Source organism: Cyprinus carpio, chromosome B20, assembly GCF_018340385.1.
Source record: "Cyprinus carpio isolate SPL01 chromosome B20, ASM1834038v1, whole genome shotgun sequence".
NCBI classification, from domain to species: Eukaryota; Metazoa; Chordata; class Actinopteri; order Cypriniformes; family Cyprinidae; genus Cyprinus; species Cyprinus carpio.
In genome coordinates, this window is record NC_056616.1 from 19672454 (window position 1) to 19693799 (window position 21346).

General features: G+C 35.8%; 1 protein-coding gene across 2 annotated transcripts in view; it reads right to left on the reverse strand.

Annotated features, from left to right (window-relative positions):
- The window catches only part of LOC109055059 (hemicentin-1-like), a 75021-nt gene extending 62066 nt beyond the window's left edge, over positions 1 to 12955 (reverse strand). The window contains exon 1 of one of the 2 annotated variants that reach the window (XM_042747265.1): positions 12395 to 12955. In XM_042747265.1, coding sequence (XP_042603199.1) covers positions 12395 to 12644 — 250 coding nt within the window. In that variant the 5' untranslated portion in view covers positions 12645 to 12955. The remainder of the gene's footprint in view (positions 1 to 12394) is intronic. The other variant, XM_042747267.1, reaches the window with a different exon arrangement.
- Positions 12956 to 21346: the final 8391 nt, after the last annotated feature.

Sequence of the window (21346 nt, forward strand, 5' to 3'; positions counted from 1 at the left end):
ACGTTGAGTTGTGTATACTGTGCCTTTACTTCGAGCAACAGGGCCAGAATAAGGTACAGACACACCATATTTAAGTAAATCAGATATAGTTTTATATGCAGGCAATATTACAATTTAAATTTTAATTTGTTTAATTGTGCAGCCCAAGTATTGCATTAATTAGCATAGCATGCTGTGGTAAGTAAACCTGCTGGGTCTAACCGGCAATGACTCTGTCTGAAAAAAACAGCCTGTTCTCATTATGTTCCCATCAGCTGTTCTCCTTCATAATAGGAAAGACCTTATAACTCAGGTATGCTCTTCTGTCAGCGGCGGGAGAGTCTGGCATGAGGTCATTGTGCTGCGGTTGCCTGTGTCACTGTGCATGGGCCAATGACATCATGTGCCGTTTCTTAAGCCATGTTGTCTCTATACTTTCCAGCTTTCTTTCTTTGTTCAAGGTTTGATGAGCTGTTAAACTGTTAAGCATGTTCTTTCTTTCAAAGGAAGCATACAAGATAACTATAGTAGTGCCAAGTCGACACATTGTACCAAACGTAACAATGCACACACTCCATTCATACACACTGCAATCAGACACAGATTCAATACAAACAAAAAGGTCACATTATCATGATTATTTTGTTAATAGCAGGGAGGACTCCAAACAACTAGCCTATAAAAGTGAAGCGTTTCCCAAACCACTAAGCAAATACATCCACTTTGAACCAATTCAAAAGCATTTTACGTTGAAGAAGTCAGGAAGTACAGTAGCATCCAAAACCTACAAATTTATAGAGACTGTGCAAGAGAGACTCTGAGATCCTTTTGATGCATTCTCCATATCAAAAGTGTCTCTGAAGTGTATTTTGTTTTTGCATATATTACTATCTTCAGAAAATAAAAATTTATAACTGATTTTCTATGGTTTGCTTTCGGTTTATGTGAACAAAGAAAAACTTTATGGTCTAACGTAACTTCTTGAAAACACTGTACAAACAAATGCTTGCAGAACTGTTAAATCTTCCTCAAGAGAGATTCAGATTCAGAGTGCTGATATTTTGGCATTATAGAAAACCCTTGAAGTACAGAAAAAGAACATTTAGGTGATTAAAGCTGTGTTTTACAGGATAGTAATTTTGACTGCTCTGCATGCTGAACTGGCTTCAAGTGAATGCTTTCATGAATGGAAAAGTTTACAAAGTCCTGGGACATTTCTCTCGATTAAGGGGTTTTATCTTAGAAGCCTGGATGCTGGTCCTCTTTACCTCTTCTTTGACCTAAAAGTGGCATCACAGTTAAGGGAAGCTGGGGCAAAGAACACATGGAAACATTAAAATTGGGGGAAATGGTGAAGTGCTGCGAGGGCTCTTAAATACCAGTTGCATTAGAAAACTTTGAAAAGGAGAAAAAAATAATTATTAATCAAATTGGAAGCCATTTAGGAGAAAGACTATGGTGATTATGGTGAATAAAAGCATAGAAGAAAATGAACGATAATAAAAGAGGAAGCAAGTGATTTATCTGAGCTATCTGATTTTAGGTCAGCTTAGATCATTGAAGGAAACCGTAACAGTGTTTTCTCATGAACACAGACATATGCTTGCAGTCAGCACTGAATAATGATGACAGATCTTTTAAAACACTAAGTATTTGAAACCATTCAAGGGGTCATACAATGAGGATTCACATTTTCCATGATCATTTGAGGAAAAATGTTACTCTATGAAAACCGTGAAAACTCCTAAGTTTCAATTTTAGAATGTCCTTCTCAATTAAAAAAAATAAGCATTTATAGAAAGTAACAAAACAGCTCTGCAACTTTCTGACCTTAGACAGAGTACATTTGAACATCTGAAATGCAAGACTCAAGAGAAATGTCTCAATAAGAGACTAAACAAACTAACATTTATAGAAATGCTATCTCTATGCCCCCTGCATTCCATTATTATTATTATTAAAAGCTCATTTTCAAAAATAAGTTGTTCTCTTCACTAAAGGCCAAATCACTTCAGCTTGTCCATCTAAATGAAGAATTAAGGAACAGTCTTAAAAAGAGATGGATGAAGCCTGGGAAACAACTGTGGAAGTTAAGTTACTAACCTTCCACCACATCTCTCCTGCCAAAGACCAAAGAGTTTATATAGATGTGGAAGCAATCATATTAACAGCCCTGAACATTTGTTTTCATCCCTTTTATTCCAGCAATCAGGAGGTTCTGAATCAAACTCACTATGTACTATGCAAATGAATGATTAAGAGCATCAGATGCTGTTTATGCTCCAGGGATAAACATGTTGTATTTATTACAGGGCACTGACCACAATGACAATACTATGATGCCAGTGTAGATAATAGAAATGACTGTTTAATTGCTGTGGCACTTTTATGAGATCACCCTCTTTTTTCAATATGTTTTAAATGTTGTTCATATAGAATTTTTAAGTAGAAATTTCCAACAACAGCTACCATGGATTCTTCCTCCTTTACGTATCTTTCCTCTGGTAGATCTAAGATGGATATTTGATGACCATGTTCATAAAATTGTAGGTACAGCAATGAAGTCCAAGAATAACCAAATAACATAATGAATACACTAAATTACTAACAGAATTAACATCATGAACTATGAAACATGTGGAGGAAATAACAGCAATAAAATGTATTAAAACATCCACTGACAGCAAATATGTTGCACAGACTCCTCTAGGAACAGAAATATTTCACTGATGCAGGATAATCATTTCAATTACTTCAGCATCATGCCAGGAAACTACCAAAACAGTAAGCCTTTGTAAGAAAGGAAGAAAAAAAAGATGACTGATGAAAAAGAACAGTTTAATGAGCCAGGGCTGCCTCAACTTCACCACAACCAATGTTCAGGACAGAATCACAACTCTCCACACTTGTTGTGCTATAAAGGTGACAGAGAAACATGGAGTAACATGAAAAGAAATGCGAGATGTGTCCCAAACAGTATGAGAAAAAACTTGCTATTATATTAAATGGTGTTGCTTGATCATTTATCAAGCAACACTGCAACTTGTCACATTAATGTAGAATATAACTGATGTGTGGTTATTGGTATGCATACAGTTTATCATTTATTTAAAGGCAGAACTATCCATCTCATAATATTATTGTTATATTACTGTTTTGAGTCGACTGTTATTAATTATCCAAAACAGATATTAGTGTATGTTAACTTTGGAGTCATTAATATATCTATATCTATCTGTAAACCTACCAGGATGCTTGACCACAAAACCAACCAACAGAAAGAACATTGCTAGGTTTTGTAATGCATTTGTGTGTGTGTGTGTGTGTGTGTGTGTGTGTGTGTGTGTGTGTGTGTGTGTGTGTGTGTGTGTGTGTGTGTGTGCATTGTGGACTGGTAATATAATTGTGATCATGAATGTTTATTAGGTCTGAATGTGTGTGTAATGCTTCAGTATATATGATAACTTTTTAGACAAAAAACAATTTCGCTGACACTTTCATAGAAGAGAATCCTTAAAATAAATATGTTAATGACAAGTATGCTGATGTCATCAGAAGGCAAGGGTTAAACTTGACTAAGGAGTCTAAAGCCAATCTGTTTCTAATTTAGGTCAGTAGCTTGATTGGTTTGCCTTGGGTATGTTTCACTGGCTAAGTGAGACTCAGGGTTTCCAGTATGAGCTCTCTGGAGGAGTGTCCAAGTTTGACTGACACCATCGAATGGCTGCTGTTGTGACAGCACCCTCATAAAACAGTCAAAACGAGTCAAAGTGTTTCCCTCTGTAGCTGTAGTATGCGACTACAGCTGCCCACCAGTAAAACAAAAAAAAATTAAAATAATCAGAACAGAAGGGCATATAAAATTTGGAATGGTTGAGTATCAAATAACTCTTATGGAAGTTATTATTCCCCCCCAGAGAGACTTGTAATCAGTCATCATCCAACTATAATGGTAGTGTTTCTTGAGGACTAAATCATAGAACGATTTTTGAAGGATCATGTGACACCGAAGACTGGAGTAATGGCTGCTGAAAATTCAGCTTTGCCATCACAGGAATAAATTACATTAAAAAAATGTAGTAATACAATTTAATTTTTTAATATCACTGTTTTACACTACTTTTAATCAGAAAAAAAATAACCTTTGTGTGAATAAAAGACTTCTTGCAAAGACATTTTACTGACAATCTGATTAATCGTCCCATATTTAAGAGGAAGAAAGCCCATTTTTCAGACAGTTTTGTTATCATATGCAAAAATTGGATAAAAATAAAAACAAATACATCAAATGAAGTTTACTTACTTGGTTCTTTCTTAAGAAATACCTCACAAACTATAAATCAACTCTTCTCTACTCAATATGAATGCTATACAGCTACAGTATGTAACATATGGCTTCCATTACTCTCAACATACAATCATTTAAAAACCAGAAACTTCAGCTGTGATGTAAGACTGTTGGCCCTAACATATAGAGCATTGGTTGATGTACATTTGTTTTTAAGCCTTGCCAAGTCACTGGTTGCAAGTCCATAACTTTCTCATGCCATAACTGTATTTAGCTGAATTGTAATGATTTAAATGCTGCTGGTTTAAAGTATGACCAAAGTAACAATATCTATCTTTATAATACAGCTTCACAAGCTTTTGTAAAGATATGAGAGCTCTGAACAGCTCAAATGTACCATCAGTTTTACAGCAAAAATCTTATCCGGTTTTGGTACAGTATGAGCTTTGAGGATTTGTTTATGGTAACTCAAACAAAGCCATTTAATGGAAACCAACTGTATGTTGGTGCAAAGCTTTAGTCATTAGTCATATGAGTCCAATAGGGCCAGCAAAAAACAATCCAGTCCTGAACCACTTTATAAGATGTTAAGTACACAGACTCTTTCGGTACACAACAAATGTTGCACTGATGTAGAGTACATTTGTTTAATTGTGTCAGATATCCTATAGGCAAAGACCCAGCACCATTGGCCGAATAATCGACCACACATGCTCCACTCACTCAAAACCACAAACCCAGAGAGAACTAAGTCTAACCATCCATTTCCTCACACTTCTCTCATGCTCACACCACAAAACTTTCAGCAGGCTGGCCTCAAAAGAAAAGCCTGAACTGAAGGTCAGAAGGTCTCCATCGCTTGCTCTGTAAACCCAAAAATCAGACCAGAGATCATAACACAGACACAGCAGATGCTGGTATGCCAGCTGGGAGCTGACTGGCGTTTTTTTCAGCCGCTCAGGAAATATTTCAGCAGTGAGACGGTGACTCCCCTGGGAGACAAAAAAAATGGGGAGACAGAAAGGGATGAAGAAAGACAAGAATAGACAGACCCAGATAGGAATGCAAATCAAGGGTCGAGAGCAGGGGAGAGATGAAAAAAGCAATGAAAGCTAATCAAATCTGTGAAAAGGAGAAAATGATTTAAAAGAAATCTCTTACTACTACTAATATTTCAAAATGTTTTTCTTTGAAAAAGAGACATTTGAATTAATGTATAAATAAATATTTAATGTAAATATTTTAAACATTTAATAACAAAAACTTCATGACAGCACTTGTCTGTTGTAAACTACCCATGTTGTTTTACTCGGAGCATAAAGTCGGATCTCATACAGATGAGACTCATTTTCCATGAGTAGGAGGTCAGGTAAATAAGCGTTTCACATACATAATCACAAATTGAACACGTCAGGGTTTTCCCTCACACAGCCTCTAAAAAAGTTACCAAACAACTTACATGCTGTTTTTTTATTTAAAGAGAAATTTAAGCATGGTTGGATTTAGGACTGTCTGTGATTCTATTATTTTTTTCGCTTCTCATTTATTTTGACCTTTGTAGAACTGTAACAAAAGCTAAATATCTTGTTCCGTTACATTATAGATTTGGACCGTTTCCCCAACTTTCTCGGTTAAAAAAAGAGAAAAGAAATTTGGTGTTGCAGGCACTGCTGGCTTCACATCCAATGAAAACAGACAACTGAATATATAACCCTATTCTGGGCTCCTCTGAATGTTCATTATAGCTATAGCATCATCAGGAATAATACTTATTTTAATTAAATTCCCATTTAATTATATTCATAATTGCATAACTCTATATATATATCATTGGGTTATGTGATACATACATCCAAGCAACAGACACTCGGTCAACTGATTTACTGTAGGTTTGTCCAGAGAGCAGGGTAGCCGAAATAAAGCTAATACATATGATATTACATTACATTATTTCATTACATTATTATTAGAATGCTGCAATTAAATTAACATTTATTTTACATAATATTTACTACAATAATAAAAAAAATGTTGTTGTGATGATATTTTCTAAAATAAAGAAATGAATAAAATGAAAGCAAATACTGTAACCAACCATACACTTAATAAGTCTGGTAAGTCCACACAAACTGGAAATCATTTTTTCACAAATAAAGACCACCAGGCAATGCTCATTTCACATACACTACACAAGGACTATGGCTTAGTAGCAAACTGGATATAGCACTGCATAATCTTAAGTTGAAAAATGTTTCAGCCAATGCAATATAGGCGTTGGCGATATACAGGTCAACCACATTAAGTAATAATTACAGAGATCCTAACCCCATCCAGATCAGTACATGAAATCACCAATGTCCTCAAGTATGGTAACAGTAACTTAAATGTCAATTAAAAAAAATGTATCCTATCAGAACAGCACTTAAAAGAGATCTGACGACAAAAAAGAAGCATGTCATATGGCACATGTTTTACTACAAACAAAAATGTACCCATTTCACATGCTTTATAGGATTTTTTTTTTGTTGAATAGAATAGATAAGTCACATCATCCAAAATCATGTAATTAAACAAGATTGGCACAAACAGACTTCATTTATGCAGACCAAATGTGTTTCCCCAATCAGAGCCAAAAACTGAAGAAAGTTCTGAATGAAAAACATAATTGTTCACAAATGACCAAAACAGCCTGTCCTATCATCTAAATAATGTAGCAGAGTCAAATTTTGATCATAAACAGTGCTGAGTAATTACCTCCTTAGAGTATAGTGGGTTTTGAGAAATGCTTTACCATCTGACTACTTTTGACAGAGAAATGCACTAAGCCCTGCGTGTGCAAATTTGTTTGTATATATTTTTTATATACAGTATGATGCCCCAGGACTGTCAGAAAATTCCCTTTTCTCTAAAGAAGACAACAAACTGGTGGGTCTCAGGTAAAAGACATTACATGTTTCATATTGATGTAAAGTTAATATTGTCTTGATACTTCTCTCCAGATATCAGGAATTAAACTATGTACAGTAGATCTTCCAATCTTGATCTTCAAGACTATTTAGTTTGCCTAAAGCCCTGCTTCAGTCGTGACATGTTTACACATAATCCAAAACAATTCATCAGTGTCCTGTGAAACTTTCAGGACAGGTAACTGTTTCAAGAAGTACAGTCCAGTAAACCCGCTGACATGTCATGCATAATTATGCTTTACCAATTAAAGGTACATTTTTGAAATTCACAAAACAATTTGTAAAGATCTAATTCTGAAGTGCAACAGGCCCCATTTCACACCTGGAAAATATGAAGGCGTAAGAAAAATGGCTATTTTGCTATAATTGAGCCAAGCTTTATGTAAGAACATATAAAAGACCCAAGTTCATTTTGTATATTGTGTGCTTTTATACAGTGTGTTTTGTCTTTATCTAGTCATATTTAAATAATACAAAAGAATGTGTGACATCAAATAATGAAAAAGCATAAGCAATTATTTGGCCTTGAGCAAGCAAAACTTTGCTCTACATCATAAACAGGCTTTTAATTTTCCACTGACTTGCAGCAGCTAATGCAATTATGCTCTAATAGTATCCATGTTTGTCTTTCAAATATCTGAAAATCATACACAGGCCAAAGGTCATCTATTGTCCTTTCATCCTTCATTCTGAACTCATCTCAAGTTCAACTTCCCAGCAGACTTCGGCCTTTGCCCTGCACCAGTCACAAAGGGTCAAAGAATCTCTCCGTGTCCAATCAAAACAATTCCTACGGCTCTGAAAGAGCAATCAGCGGCCAAATACACTACCGGTCAAAGGTTTTTGAACAGTAAGATTTATTTATGTATTTTAAAGAATTCTCTTCTGCTCACCAAGCCTGCAAAAATGTATACTTTTATAGCAAGGATGCTTTAAATTGACCAAGAGTGATGATAAAGACATTTATAATGTTACAAAATATTTCTATTTCAGATAAATGTTGTTCTTCTGAACTTTCTATTCATCAAAGAAACCTAAAAAAATTCTTCTCTGCTGTTTTCAACATAATAATAATAAATGTTTTTGAGCAGCAAATCAGAATATTAGAATGATTTCTGAAGGATCATGTGACTGGAGTAATAATGCTAAAAATTCCATTTTAAAATATATTCAAATCGAAATCATTAATTTTAAATAGTAAAAATATTTCACTATATTACTGCTTTTGTTGTATTTTGGATCAAATAAATGCAGGCTTGGTGAGCAGAAGTAAAGGGTTTGATGGTAAGAATCTAACTAGAATCCCAATAATTGCAGCAAATTGTTCATAATACTTGTAGTTTACTCCTGTTCAAAAGTTTGGGGTCAGTAAGATTTTTTTACTAAATAGTCTCTTATACTCGTCATCAAGGCTGCAATTATTTAGGCAAAAAAAGAAAAACAGTAAAAACTATATTATAGTGGAATATTAATATAATTTAAAATAACATAAATGTAATGTATTACTGTAATGGCAAAACTTCATTTTCAGCAGCCAATCTTTGGTGTGGCATAATCATTCAGAAATCATTCTAATATGCTGATTCCATTCACTTTTTTTTTATTTTTTCACTTTTTGTGCTCAAGAAACATTTTTTATTATTTTCTGTTAAAAACAGTTTTTTTTTTTTTGTAACACATTAAATGTCTTTAATTTTGATCTATTTAATGCATCCCGACCAAATAAAAGGTTTAATTTTCCTCCACCCCCACCAAAAAAAAAAAAAAACACTTTTGATATATGTCATGAATTCACATATAAATATAAGGTAGGTGCTTACAGTAACTACTGGGTACAGTAGCACTTTTTGGAAAATGGCTCTTTGTGTAACACCTTAGGCACTGGAATCAGTGCATGCACTGTTCTCAAATTAAAGAGTGTTATATTATTCTCTCCTAATCATTACAGAGATGAAACAGAAGAATTACACCATACTCCACCGTACTCTGAAACCCTATTTAACCCACCCCACCCACCATCACAAATTCCTGCCTAATGGCATCATTACGGCCATGTTCACGCCAGTCCCCTTGTAATCTAGGGGTATTCCGAGATGAATGTAGCTTCAGAGGACAAGCAGCAAAAGGGCCAAAGAGCTGTTTAGTTAAGCAATGAGCTTTGAAAATTTTAAAAGCATTGAAAGCATTAATGTTCCTCCTATCCCGTTTTGAGAGCTTTGGTAAAAGGTCTAACTATACGGAGCAGATGCGACCAATCAGAGTGAAGAAGGACAAAATGCTCCTTAAAAATGTTAAGGTGATTATAGCTCCAAAGACATCAACAAGTTGTAAGCATGTCAATGTTGATTTACAAAGCAGCCAGTCAAACTATTTGGTAGGTTCAGCCATTTGAAACTGTGAGGGGATGTTGAAAGAGTAAGATAAAATAAACTTTTTTTCATTGACTACAGAAAGACAAAGGGAACTATTTGCTTTGGAAAGCTGACTGATATTCATATCCATCCAGCTGCTATCATCAGGATCTTCAGGAACCTGGAAAATTCAGTCAGAGTAGTAATGTTCCCTTAAGAATTCCAATTCTGCTTATTCTCTGTCTGAAGTTTATATCATTTGTCACAGCTTTTCCTGACAGTTTTAGGATGACAAGAATGAACTGAAGAAGTATTCCTGTTCGTCTCTACAATTCTCCAGCTCCCTAAAGCCTGGCCAGAAGCCAATATCTGCACAGATTCAAAGCGTGCACAAAATAATATGATATAAATAGTACTAATAAAGAGCAAAAACCTGGAAAAGTGTGTGAGAAATATGGTTGAAAAGTGTGTGAGAAATATAGTTTCCAAACTCAGCCTGCTAAGTAATAGTAATAATAAAGTAATAATCACACACATTTAAACACATCCAAGTTCAGGAACTGGATTACATGGGGTCATATTTACAGACCTGTGTGTGTGTGTGTGTGTATTTGAGTATGCATGCATGTGTGTGTGGGAAGTACATCACTGGAGTCTTGGGAAAGCAGTAGCACAGGGAGCCTGTGGCCACACACTGCTCAATGGGCCAACTGCTCTTTAAAAGATCTCTGGACATCTGAAACTCATTGAAGCCTCCACTGACTATTAACCCTTATTCAGTGCCCAAAGGGACTTTTTCTATTTCCTCTTCCAGGTCGCAGTCGAAGAGTTACCAGAGGATTCAACTGTTTAGTCTCTATGCATGCATTTATCTACCAGTACAGTCTGAATGAACCAAACAGATTCTCCAAAAAGAACTCAGCTTACCCTTTTTCATCGGTTTACCTGGGTTAGATGAGTAATCAAACCAAAAAAAAAAAAAAAAAGTAGGAAAACTCAAAAGGCATTTTTCCTTACTATTCTTAGTCATCGCAAATAATTAATTAGTTAGATATCAGATTGCTACAGAAATTCTTTGAGAAATTTGGTTGAATCTGAAGCCAAATATGCTAAATTATCTAAATTAAAACAAACTGAAATGGATTAAAATCTGAACACAGTTTGATCTAGTCATTCCTTTCCTGAGAGCAAGGTTTTTCTTTGATTTATGCAATAAAACACATGAGCACTATCCAAAAAGCCAGACGCAGATTGACAATTTCTTGACAAACAAGCTGCTTGTGTTATGTGTTGTCTAAATAATGCATATTCCACTCCTTTGGCTGCATCTCGCATCTGCAAGGCTTCATAAAACGATCTACAATAATGCAAACAAATAGGCGACAGCCTGAATTCAGTACATGATTGCACACATCTGGAATACTGATTTACCCATTTTTGTGAAGGAACAGGCAATCTCGCTCTCCCTCTCCCTCTCTAAGAGTCTTCTTTTGTGTTGCAAATCTTTCAGTTTAGTTACAGTGGACAGCGCATTCTGAAGCAATAACCAGATACAGCGTGCATCTTGAAAGAAATTCCTGAGCACCCCAAGGAGAGGATGGAAAATGTATTTGGCATGCTGCGTTTGGACATTTTAGGTCAGATTCAGGTTGGGAACGAAGAAGGGGGAGGCTTAACATCTCTTGAGACGATACTTTCTTTTGAGACTCTCTCTCAATCTTCGAAGGCATTTGAAGAGATTAGATGCATAGTTTTTCATCTTTACTACCACAAGAAGTTGCTTACCCTGCAATTTTACCATTTGTATGCCATCATCTTGTTTCAGCTTTTGTAGATTAGAGAAGTGAACTTGCCCTTGTACTTGAACTAATTACAAAGCCAAAACTCCACCGTGTTCAAAGTCTGAGTTTTGCTCCAAAAAGTGAGTCTGTCATTCATTATTCAGGTCCAAATATCATTATTCAGTATATCAGGTATACTTTAGACAAATCTAAATGTATTAAATGTACATGCAACATATTGACTCTTAGTCTTAACCCATGTCTACTCAAAAAATACCAAATTATTAGAGCCACTAGAGTACTCTAACTGTAATGTACAGTAAGTAAAGTACCTTCCATGGAAAAAGGCTGCACTAGCAGGCATTCAAATGCTTCCAAGCTTGTTCCGCCTGGATAGACGGAATGATAATGACAGTGAATTCAGCGCAAAGAACATCTGGGCACTACAAACAATGCTTTGATACCTCCTGAAGGTGTGAGACACTTCAGCATGAAGCAGCTCTCAGCAAACTAACAGATTTGTCATGTTTCTGGCAACAAGTCCCTCTTTAAGGTGAGCTATCTGCAAAGATCCTTAAAACAAGATACATTTTCTGAACAAGAAAAGTTGTGTAACTGAGAATATATAGTACATTTTTCTTACACCCTTGGCAAAATGTTTTTTTTTCTTGTTGTTTTTTTTAAGAATAAACCAAATTGCATTACATTTATGCTTAAATCAAGAAGAAGGAAAAAAAACTCTGAAATGTGTACTAATAATATAAAGTAAAAAATGTCTAGTTTGGTGTTAAGACTAGAAAACACAGTAGGCTATATGAGTTGTAGATAAGGGAAGAAAGGAACAGGTTATACTTATCAAACAACACATAATGTTCCCCAAGAATGCTTGGAAGGAGAACTTTGTGCAAAAAAGAAATAATTATATTTTAATGCCACCATTAATGTCACAGACTTACTGAAATAGACTTCCGTAGGAACAAGACACCTTCATTAAGAAGAATAAAAGCTCATTTGCGTTGTTTTATGTACCTGGGTCATGAAAAGGCACCAATGCGAAGTTGTAGAGTGGTCTCTGAGGTCTGCTGAGGGATGTTTCCAATATCTTCGATGCTCCTTCAATCACTTGCACTAAATCATCGTACATGGAGCCGGTGACATCAAACACAAACGCCAAGGTGGACGCTCCCTCAGGGATTTCTTCATTTGTGTCCTGGGCTGCTGACAAAACGTTAAGAACTACTATCAGACCAAGAAAAAACGGCGAAGGTCTCAAGTCCATCTTGAGATTTCCAACTGCTCCTCGGAAAAAAATAACCTCGACAGAAGATTCAGCGACGAACTGAGGGATAATGACAAGACATTGTCAACACGGGCACTACTGGGAAAAATTAAAGTTTTTAGGGAGACAAAAATGTGAAGAAAAGATTCAGAGTCAGATTTCTCCTGACCGTCGCTTGCGCGAGGATGCTTGGAGTTTGTTTTAGTGCACGCGCGTCCTGCTCCTCAGAAGTTTCTCAACACACTGTCGCCGTTACAAACGCTGATCCACTGTAAAGTTCTTTTCACCAGAGCGACACAGCAAGCACCTCAGGCAAACTATGACTCGCCGTATTAAGACGCTGCGCTCTGATTGGTCCACAGCTCTTTTGGGGTCGCGAGGGGGTCTTGTGCATATTGACAGACCATGTATATAAATGGCCTTACATTTCATGGGGTCTACATATAAGAAAGAAATCTCACACAATATGTTTAATATATATATATATATATATATATCATGTGTTTTAATTGTATTAAATTTATTGGGGTCATATTTTTATATATTTTTTTTTATATATCAGTGTTAAACCTAATTAAAATGAATATAATAGGAACGTAAGGAATTAAATTGAAATATACCTATTGTCCCAAAAGGAAATTATCTTGGAGACTATTACACATTAAAAAAGAAATTATAAGGCAATAAAATACATTCAAAACGTCAAAACAAAAGTAAACATAATACGAATTAAAATTCAGTTTCCTTGGACATCACACACGTTGGGTTTTAAATTTTATGGGGACTTTCCACAGACATAATAATGATTTTTATGTTGTACAAACTGTATATTTTATCCTCTAAACCTCACCTTACCTCTAAACCTTAGAGAAACCTTTCTGCACTTTTACATTTAAAAAAAAAAGAAGAAAACTTCTAGTATGATTTATAAGCTATTTCCCCCAAAAAATGTTCCCACAAGGTAAAAATATATATATATATATATATATATATATATATATATATATATATATATATATATATATATATATAGGTTTTACTATCCTTGTAGGGACATTTGGTCCCCACAACACAGGTTTTACCACACTCACACACACATACAGACACACACACAGTTCATGGAGAGCTCGTTTGAGTTTTTGTTCTTTTACCACCACCTAATGGTAGGCTAGAAGCTGAGATAATTGTCTTTTCTACAACATTATATGCCAACAAAAATAAAGGTGTCCGGTGAAAAAGGGGCAGTCATTGTGAAATGTCACCCTCTAAACAATTACATGATGTATTTTTGTTGGCAGTACTTTTTTTTATGTAAAATGTTAAAGTCAGTTAGGTTTGCTTTTAAGACTTTGTAAGAAAAGGTCAGCAGATTTTTTTGGAGTAGGCCTAATGGAGTAGTAAAAAAAACAACAGCAAAAAAAAAACAATTGGAAGACTGTGGAAAAAGAGGAGCCAAATAGACAGCCATTCATGGTAGAAGAATTAATGAACATGGCTGCCTGTCAGACCACAAAACATAAATGCCATTTGGGCTGATGAGTTGTTAATATTAAGTCATTTGGAAAAAGATGCAAGGGAATAGCTTGCCATTAATTCAGTCCCATGTTGACGTAAATGAGAAGAAATTATGTTTTACAACACTAGATATCACCAGGTCAATTATTTAAACATTTCAAAGTGTGTTTTGCAGTATGATCATAATGATAAAATCCTTACTCTAAATTGCAATGCCGTTTACATGTTGAAATACTTTGTATAAGGGCCTTCTTCTCCATTCTTTCTCCCAAAATATGCATTTTTGTTTAAAGCATTATTTCTACTTATTTAACAGAGTATTAAATAATGTATGCTGTTCCTTCAAACTGTGATCTCTTTAAAACCAAGGTCAGGATATTCTCTAAATTCAGTCCATGCTCTTCTTTGAACCACCTGTCACCTGATACTAAAAGGAAAGAGTAAAAAGATTATTTTGTAACCCACTTAGCACCCAATTTCCTTTGGACTTTGGTCTATTAGTCCAAGTCAAGACTAATCGAAACTTCAATCTCCATGTTAATGGCAGCTCAAAGCAGAGCTGTTAAGGGCTTGAGTGATTACAAGGGTGACATTCTCCCACACACCCTTAAAACTAACACAACTCCCCACTTAAAAAAAAAAAAAAAAAAAAATTGTCCACTAGAGTGCGCCATGTAACATGCAAAAGCAGCATCACAAACTCCTATGAATCTTTGTTAAAATGATGCAATCGCATACATAATATGAAGATAAAAAACACAAATAATGTTTTTAATTATAATTTTCCATTATTTAATGTTTATTATATATTTATTTACAAATGAATTATAGCTAAAAACATTTACCACCACTGACTAACGAATGAAGCAAAATGAATGCAGCTCAAAACAAGAATCTACTGAATTACACACTGAATTAGATTTTAATATCAGTAAACATTAAAAATTCCAACAGTCACACCCCTGACATGATAAAGTTTCATCTTTGCGTACTGGATTACTTGGAATTGACTGATAATTAACTATCAAACTGTCTTCTTTTTCTACTGTATGTTGACACAGGTGTGTTGGCTTGAGCTGATGGTATGGAGGCAGGATGTTTATGTTGGATGTGCCCACTCATCTGCTGGTTGCTGGTTTGAATCAGGGCCCAACACCAGCAGGCTGTCTCTGCTGTTGATGCTAAAGATTAAATACACACAATGGTAGGAAAAAATGACCAAAGCAGAAATTGTACCAGCTACACATTACTACCTTGCCACCCAAACATGTACATGCACTATGGAACTGGGTATTACTAATGCTATCTGTTTTGAGGCTTTTAAGTACAATCAAAAAAATAAATCATGCATCTGAAATTCTTGCAAATGTTTACTCTAATTCTATTTTACTTTGTTTTGGTACAGACAAATACACACGTCTGCACACAGCCGATACAAAATGTGTTCACCTAATCGTGACTAATAACCGACCTTAAACCAACTTTATATCTAACTAGTTTGGAATTTCAGCAGTGAGGAGCCAACTACAATAAATGCTGTTTTTATGGAGAGAAGTAAGGGAAATGCAATACTGCGCAAAGCCTAATTGCCAAATGGGGACTGGATACACAACCATGCAAACCAGTTCTCTGCCAAACCCAAGAGAACGTTGTTTGAGTGTGTCTTCTGCAAAAAACTTCCCAATCTTATGCAACCTACAACAGGACATTACTGCAACCATGGCAAACTGACACAGAAGTTCTGTATTTCATGTATTGTGTTGTACCATCCTGTGTACCATACAATGTTGACTTGTTTTGCTGCAATTGCACCATAATTTACTCAAGGGGCAATGAATCACATTCCCCTATCTATCTATCTATCTATCTATCTATCTGTCTGTCTGTCTGTCTGTCTGTCTGTCTGTCTGTCTGTCTCTATATCTATATCCAATCATCCATATATCTGTCTATCCAGCCATCAGTCTCATGTATGAGAACATCTACATTTTCACTCTATAAAAGGTTAATGTGAAACCCATTTCAAGACTCTGGCACAAACCAAGATTTAACATTTATTTTGGCAGATCTGAAGCACTGTCATGATTTACAGTGTTTTTATATCCTCTTGTTACACTCAAGTTAGTGCTTCAGTATTTATAGTACATTAAAAACTGTCGCCAACCGCCTGACGGACATCAACAATGGGAATCAAGCATTTTGAACATGAGAAATCCTAAAAACAGGACACACGATACCCCAGCCCATCCTTCCCAATATCCAAACACAAACTGAACAGGAAAGAAGCCCCCTCACCTCTGTAATCCAATAGGCCTAATCCCGGGATTATATTGTATCTAATCCCCACAGAGACCCTCTTTGTGTCCTATTATGAATCATTCCAGTCCAGCGCACATGTACAAAAGCACATAGATATACACTGATATAGACATGCAAACCGCACCCCAATAGATACACAAAATATTCACCTATATGCAAAACTGCATAACACACTTGTAGGCACTTCTATTTTAAAGCAGGTTTGTGAGAAAACTCTAAGATATATTGAGTAATGTATTTATTAAGTAGTATTAACTATGAAATGAAAACACTATGGAGAAACAATTTAGGAAAAATAAAAAAAATCTACACAAATAAAAAGGAGGAGGCATGGGGCATGAGATTGGTACAAGTGGCAACCCTAATGAGGCCTGCAGGAATGTTGTGTGCCATGTGAATGGTCACCAGTGGCGAGATAAAACCTCTCTCTGCTGTTTTTTCTGGGCTTGTCATTCTGTGCCGTCTGCACATTTTTCAGCCCAGTAATGACGCACCCCACAATGCTTTGTTTGGCACTGAAAGAGGTACACAGAGTGCACAGGCCACTGGATAATGAAGCTGGCAATACTGGCTGGAAGTAACAAGCAGCAGAGGGAGCCCTATGGTGCCCACCTAAACCCATATACGAGAAGAATCTGTTCCCTTACAGAGGGCAAGCTTTTGTTTAGTTTAGAGAATTAACAGACTTTTAATTCAATTAAATACATTTATTTTAATGAATTAAGATATTCAAATCAAATCAAAGTGGAATTTTAAAATGTAAAAAATTTGCATGTGGAAAAATGCATACTGTAGATGTTTTAATAGCAAGCCATAAACAGCTATAAATTTGCAAGCAGTGCTGCGGACGGTTATAGATAATTAACTGTTAGTGATGAATAAAACATATTGGCTGGTATATTATCCTTAAGAGACACTTATTAAAATGTCTGTAATGAAATGAGCTCATTAGAGTGAATTAAGTAAGCAGAGACCAACAAAAGGATTTATGGCAGTAACTGGGCATGTAAACTATATATGCAGTGTGTTTATACAAATTGCATGGGATTATTTGTTTTGTTTAGTCAGCGTTGGAGGAAAATCAATTAAAATCCCATGATCCATGATATAACCAAATAAACTATAAAAAAAATTGAAATCAGATGTAATCTGACTAACAATTCCATAGTCTTTATCTAGCAAGGCCATTACATCCTCAAACAGTCACTGTTGTTATCATATGCCTGCTGCTGCTGCCCCTCTCTTTCAAGGGAAATGTGTGTCATTCCAATTGCACAAAAGCCCAATCGAGCACTCACTGTACAATAATTATCATTCATAATACTATCTGGCCATCTGTATGCTTCCTTCACCACACATGCGAACAGAAACAACCAATCAATCTTCTTGTAAATTCCACTGTCTACCCTCCCGTTTAGACATGAGACGGTGGACGGCTGGCACCGAGGTGAACAGAGGGGCAGATTCTGTCTCCAGGGTAAGTAGGAAGCAGTGTTACATAACATGGATGTGATGTGAGGAAGAGCGATGTGCTGATTTACAAAGTGAGTGTGGAAAGGGAAGAGCAAAGATTGGCTGTGTTCCCTTGGCTGTGGCCTTTTTCAGCTGAATGAAATATATACCTGAGCATACATGGTTTGAATGAATACAGCATTAATCATGGATGTACACAATTTCTTTTGGTATACATTTTTCTTTTGGTAATACATCATATATACATACAGTGTGGCCCACTGATATTGGCACCGTTGGTAAATATGAGCAAAGGCGACAGTGAAAATAAATCTGCATCATTTGTCTTTTTGATCTTTCAATCAAAAAATTCACAAAACTCTAAACTTTCATATAAGTAAAACAATTGAAAGTGGGGGGAAACTCACATTATGAAATAAATGTTTTTCTTCAATGCATGTTGGCTACCATTATTGGCACCCCTAGAAATTCTTATGAGTAAAATATCTCTGAAATTTATTCCTATTCATATTTACATTTTTTAGCCCACCAGGGTGATTATGAACATGAAATTGTTCAGCCTTGACTTCCACTTCGTTCCACAGGATTACAAATATGAGGAACACAAAAGCCAAATTCCCTTTATCATCCATCACAAGGAGTAAAACCAAAGAATATAGTTCTGATGTACAGATTCACAAAATAGAAAGTGGTTGTAAGAAAATAGCTAAAGCATTGAAAATCCCCATTTCCACTATCAGGGCAATAAGTTCCAATCAACTAAAGATCTTATGAATCTGCCTGGAAGAGGAAGTGTGTCTATATCATATAATGCACAGTGAAGAGGAGCGTTTGAGCGGCCAAAGACTCTCCAAGAATCACAGCTGGAGAATTGCAGAGATTAGCTTGGTTTTGTGGTCAGAAATGTTAATGTTGTGGGCCTATTTTTCTGCTGGAGGTCCTGGTCATCTTGTTCAGATACATGGCATCATGGATTCTATCAAATACCAACAGATAAAAAATCTAAACCTGACTGCCTCTGTAAGAAATCTTATAATGGACCATGTTTAGATCTTCCATCAGAACAATGATCCAAAAAACATCAAATTCAACACAAAAATGTGTCACTGAGCACAAAATGAAGCTTCTGCCATGGGTGTCTCAGTTCCCTGACCTGAACCCTGTAGAAAATGAGTGGGGTCAACTGAAGATAAGAAGCACCAATGTGGGGCTGGTATTCTGAAGGATCTGGAGAGATTCTGGATGAAGGAATGGATGACTATTAACCAACATCTGAAAACTGTGAATGTGGTTTTACAGACAGGTCTTAGACTAAGATAGGATTAGGCCATTGTTCAATTAGGAAATTTAAGTAATTTTTTATTAACATGCCTTAGAAAAAACATTACAGTGTGCATGTTGAGACAAAAAAAGGCACTGATATATTTTAAGATCAGTCAGTGCAAGTTCTTTCAGTTAAAACAGCTCAGACTTACACTTTAGTCTGGGACTAGGTTTAAGCCTTGTCTGTGAAAGCGGGGGATTATCTAACATTTTAAGCAAATATTTTAGGTCAAAGGGTTCAAGTTGACAAAAAAAAAAAAAGGTTGGGATTCCGTGCGTTAAGGTATTCATTAATCCAAAACCACACATCCTCCAGTGCTCATGCTAATTTTATATATTATCATATATTGCATAATACACCAAGTTCATCCTGTTTGAAGGTGCTGATAGGGTCACCATGTTTGTGAGTCCATCTCCTGTCTCAGGCTGGAATGTCAAACAGGAACACTGCAAATGTGGGAACAGCACTCAATGACCCTGTTTCCACCAGTCTCACACTATTTGTGACAACAAGGGATGGAGCACAAGGAACAAACAATCTGGGAAAAAGATACTGTTTCCTTCCTAACAAGTGTCTGTGGGACATTTACAACACAAGCATACAGAACATGAAAATCTTCTCTGATTTATTCTAAGGGAGCGGATTAGAGTCATGTTTTTACTGTAAGCAGAGCCGATGCGTTTGGATAAAAAAGTATTTTTATAAAATTGAGCTCATTCATTACACAAAATAAATAGAAATCATGTGGAACATCTTTAGACAGAGAATTAGACAGACTTCTTTCGAAACCCTGTACACATAAACAGACCTTCTGAGGACTCAAAAGGTAAAGGATTGTCTGTACTTGTGAAGACCAAATTTTGATCAAATTGAATATATTCTCACAGAAAAAAAAAAATTTAGACATTTGAAATGTTTTTTCATCTTTCAAAAAGCTCCCAAATGATATTTTCAACTATAACTAGCTACTGATATCAAGAAGTTTGTCTGAAGGTTACATTCAGTGTGAGCTTTAGAAAACATTCTAAAACATTCTAGACGTCTATGCGCTCTAAGGCTCTCAGAGTGTTCTGAACCCAAAATAAGACGATAAATCAAGATAAAACAGGCTACATAATGTCTCAAGATGTACTGGCAACTGTGTGCATGAGTAAGACTGGACAGAACTGGTGCAGATGTCCTCTGCCAGAGCTATATGCCTGAAATACAAACAACAGGTTGTGATTCTCTCGGCATGAATTGGCTTAATGTTTAATAGAATGACATAGAGCTCAAAAATGGGTGCATTTTTTAAAGCTGAACATCTTGATAGAAGAGAGGACTGGCATTGATTAACTTAACCTCTTTTCTCCTTTCTCAGGTGTCCTTGAATAAACTCTCTTTTTTACTGCCTCAAAATACTTTAGAGACACTTTCTCACCCTTTTTTCTGTTTAAGGCCTCAATCCCTAAAAAAGCCCTCTCAAATCAATTGTTTCTCTCTCTCCACTTCACTTCCTTATTTTCTCTGGATCTGATCAACATTAAGAGATAATGGTCCTCAACATTTAATGCAATTCACTAAAGCGCAGCAAATATTTAATAACACATAGACTCTCCAAGATAATACTTTTCAAAACAAAGAACGTCAGTTGAATCCCACTGTAAAATTTCAGAGAATGCTGTAATTTTATAATTAAATCGCTAACAATATATAACTCATGTTTGCCCTAAATTTTTGTGTCCTTGGTGAAATTACTTTGTGTGCATGTCTTTTAATGCATCTGTGAATTTTATGTGTGCTGTTTTGCATTCTGAGTGTGAGCAGGAGTCAGCACGTGGCCTTCAAGAGCTCCACCATGTGATTTCTTCCTGAGGGCAAGAACACAACCCTGTGTCAGAATAGCTATCTGTCTGTCTTTCTATCTTGAATGGACAAACATAAACAGAGAAAACAGACAGGTAGACAGAAAGATATTACTTAGAAATCATAATTGCAACTTGAAGCACATGTGGGCAGCAAAGAGAAAGGGCAGCATGACTGTGAAGATGAGGGGAGATGTTCACATAGAGCACTGTTAAACAACAACAGA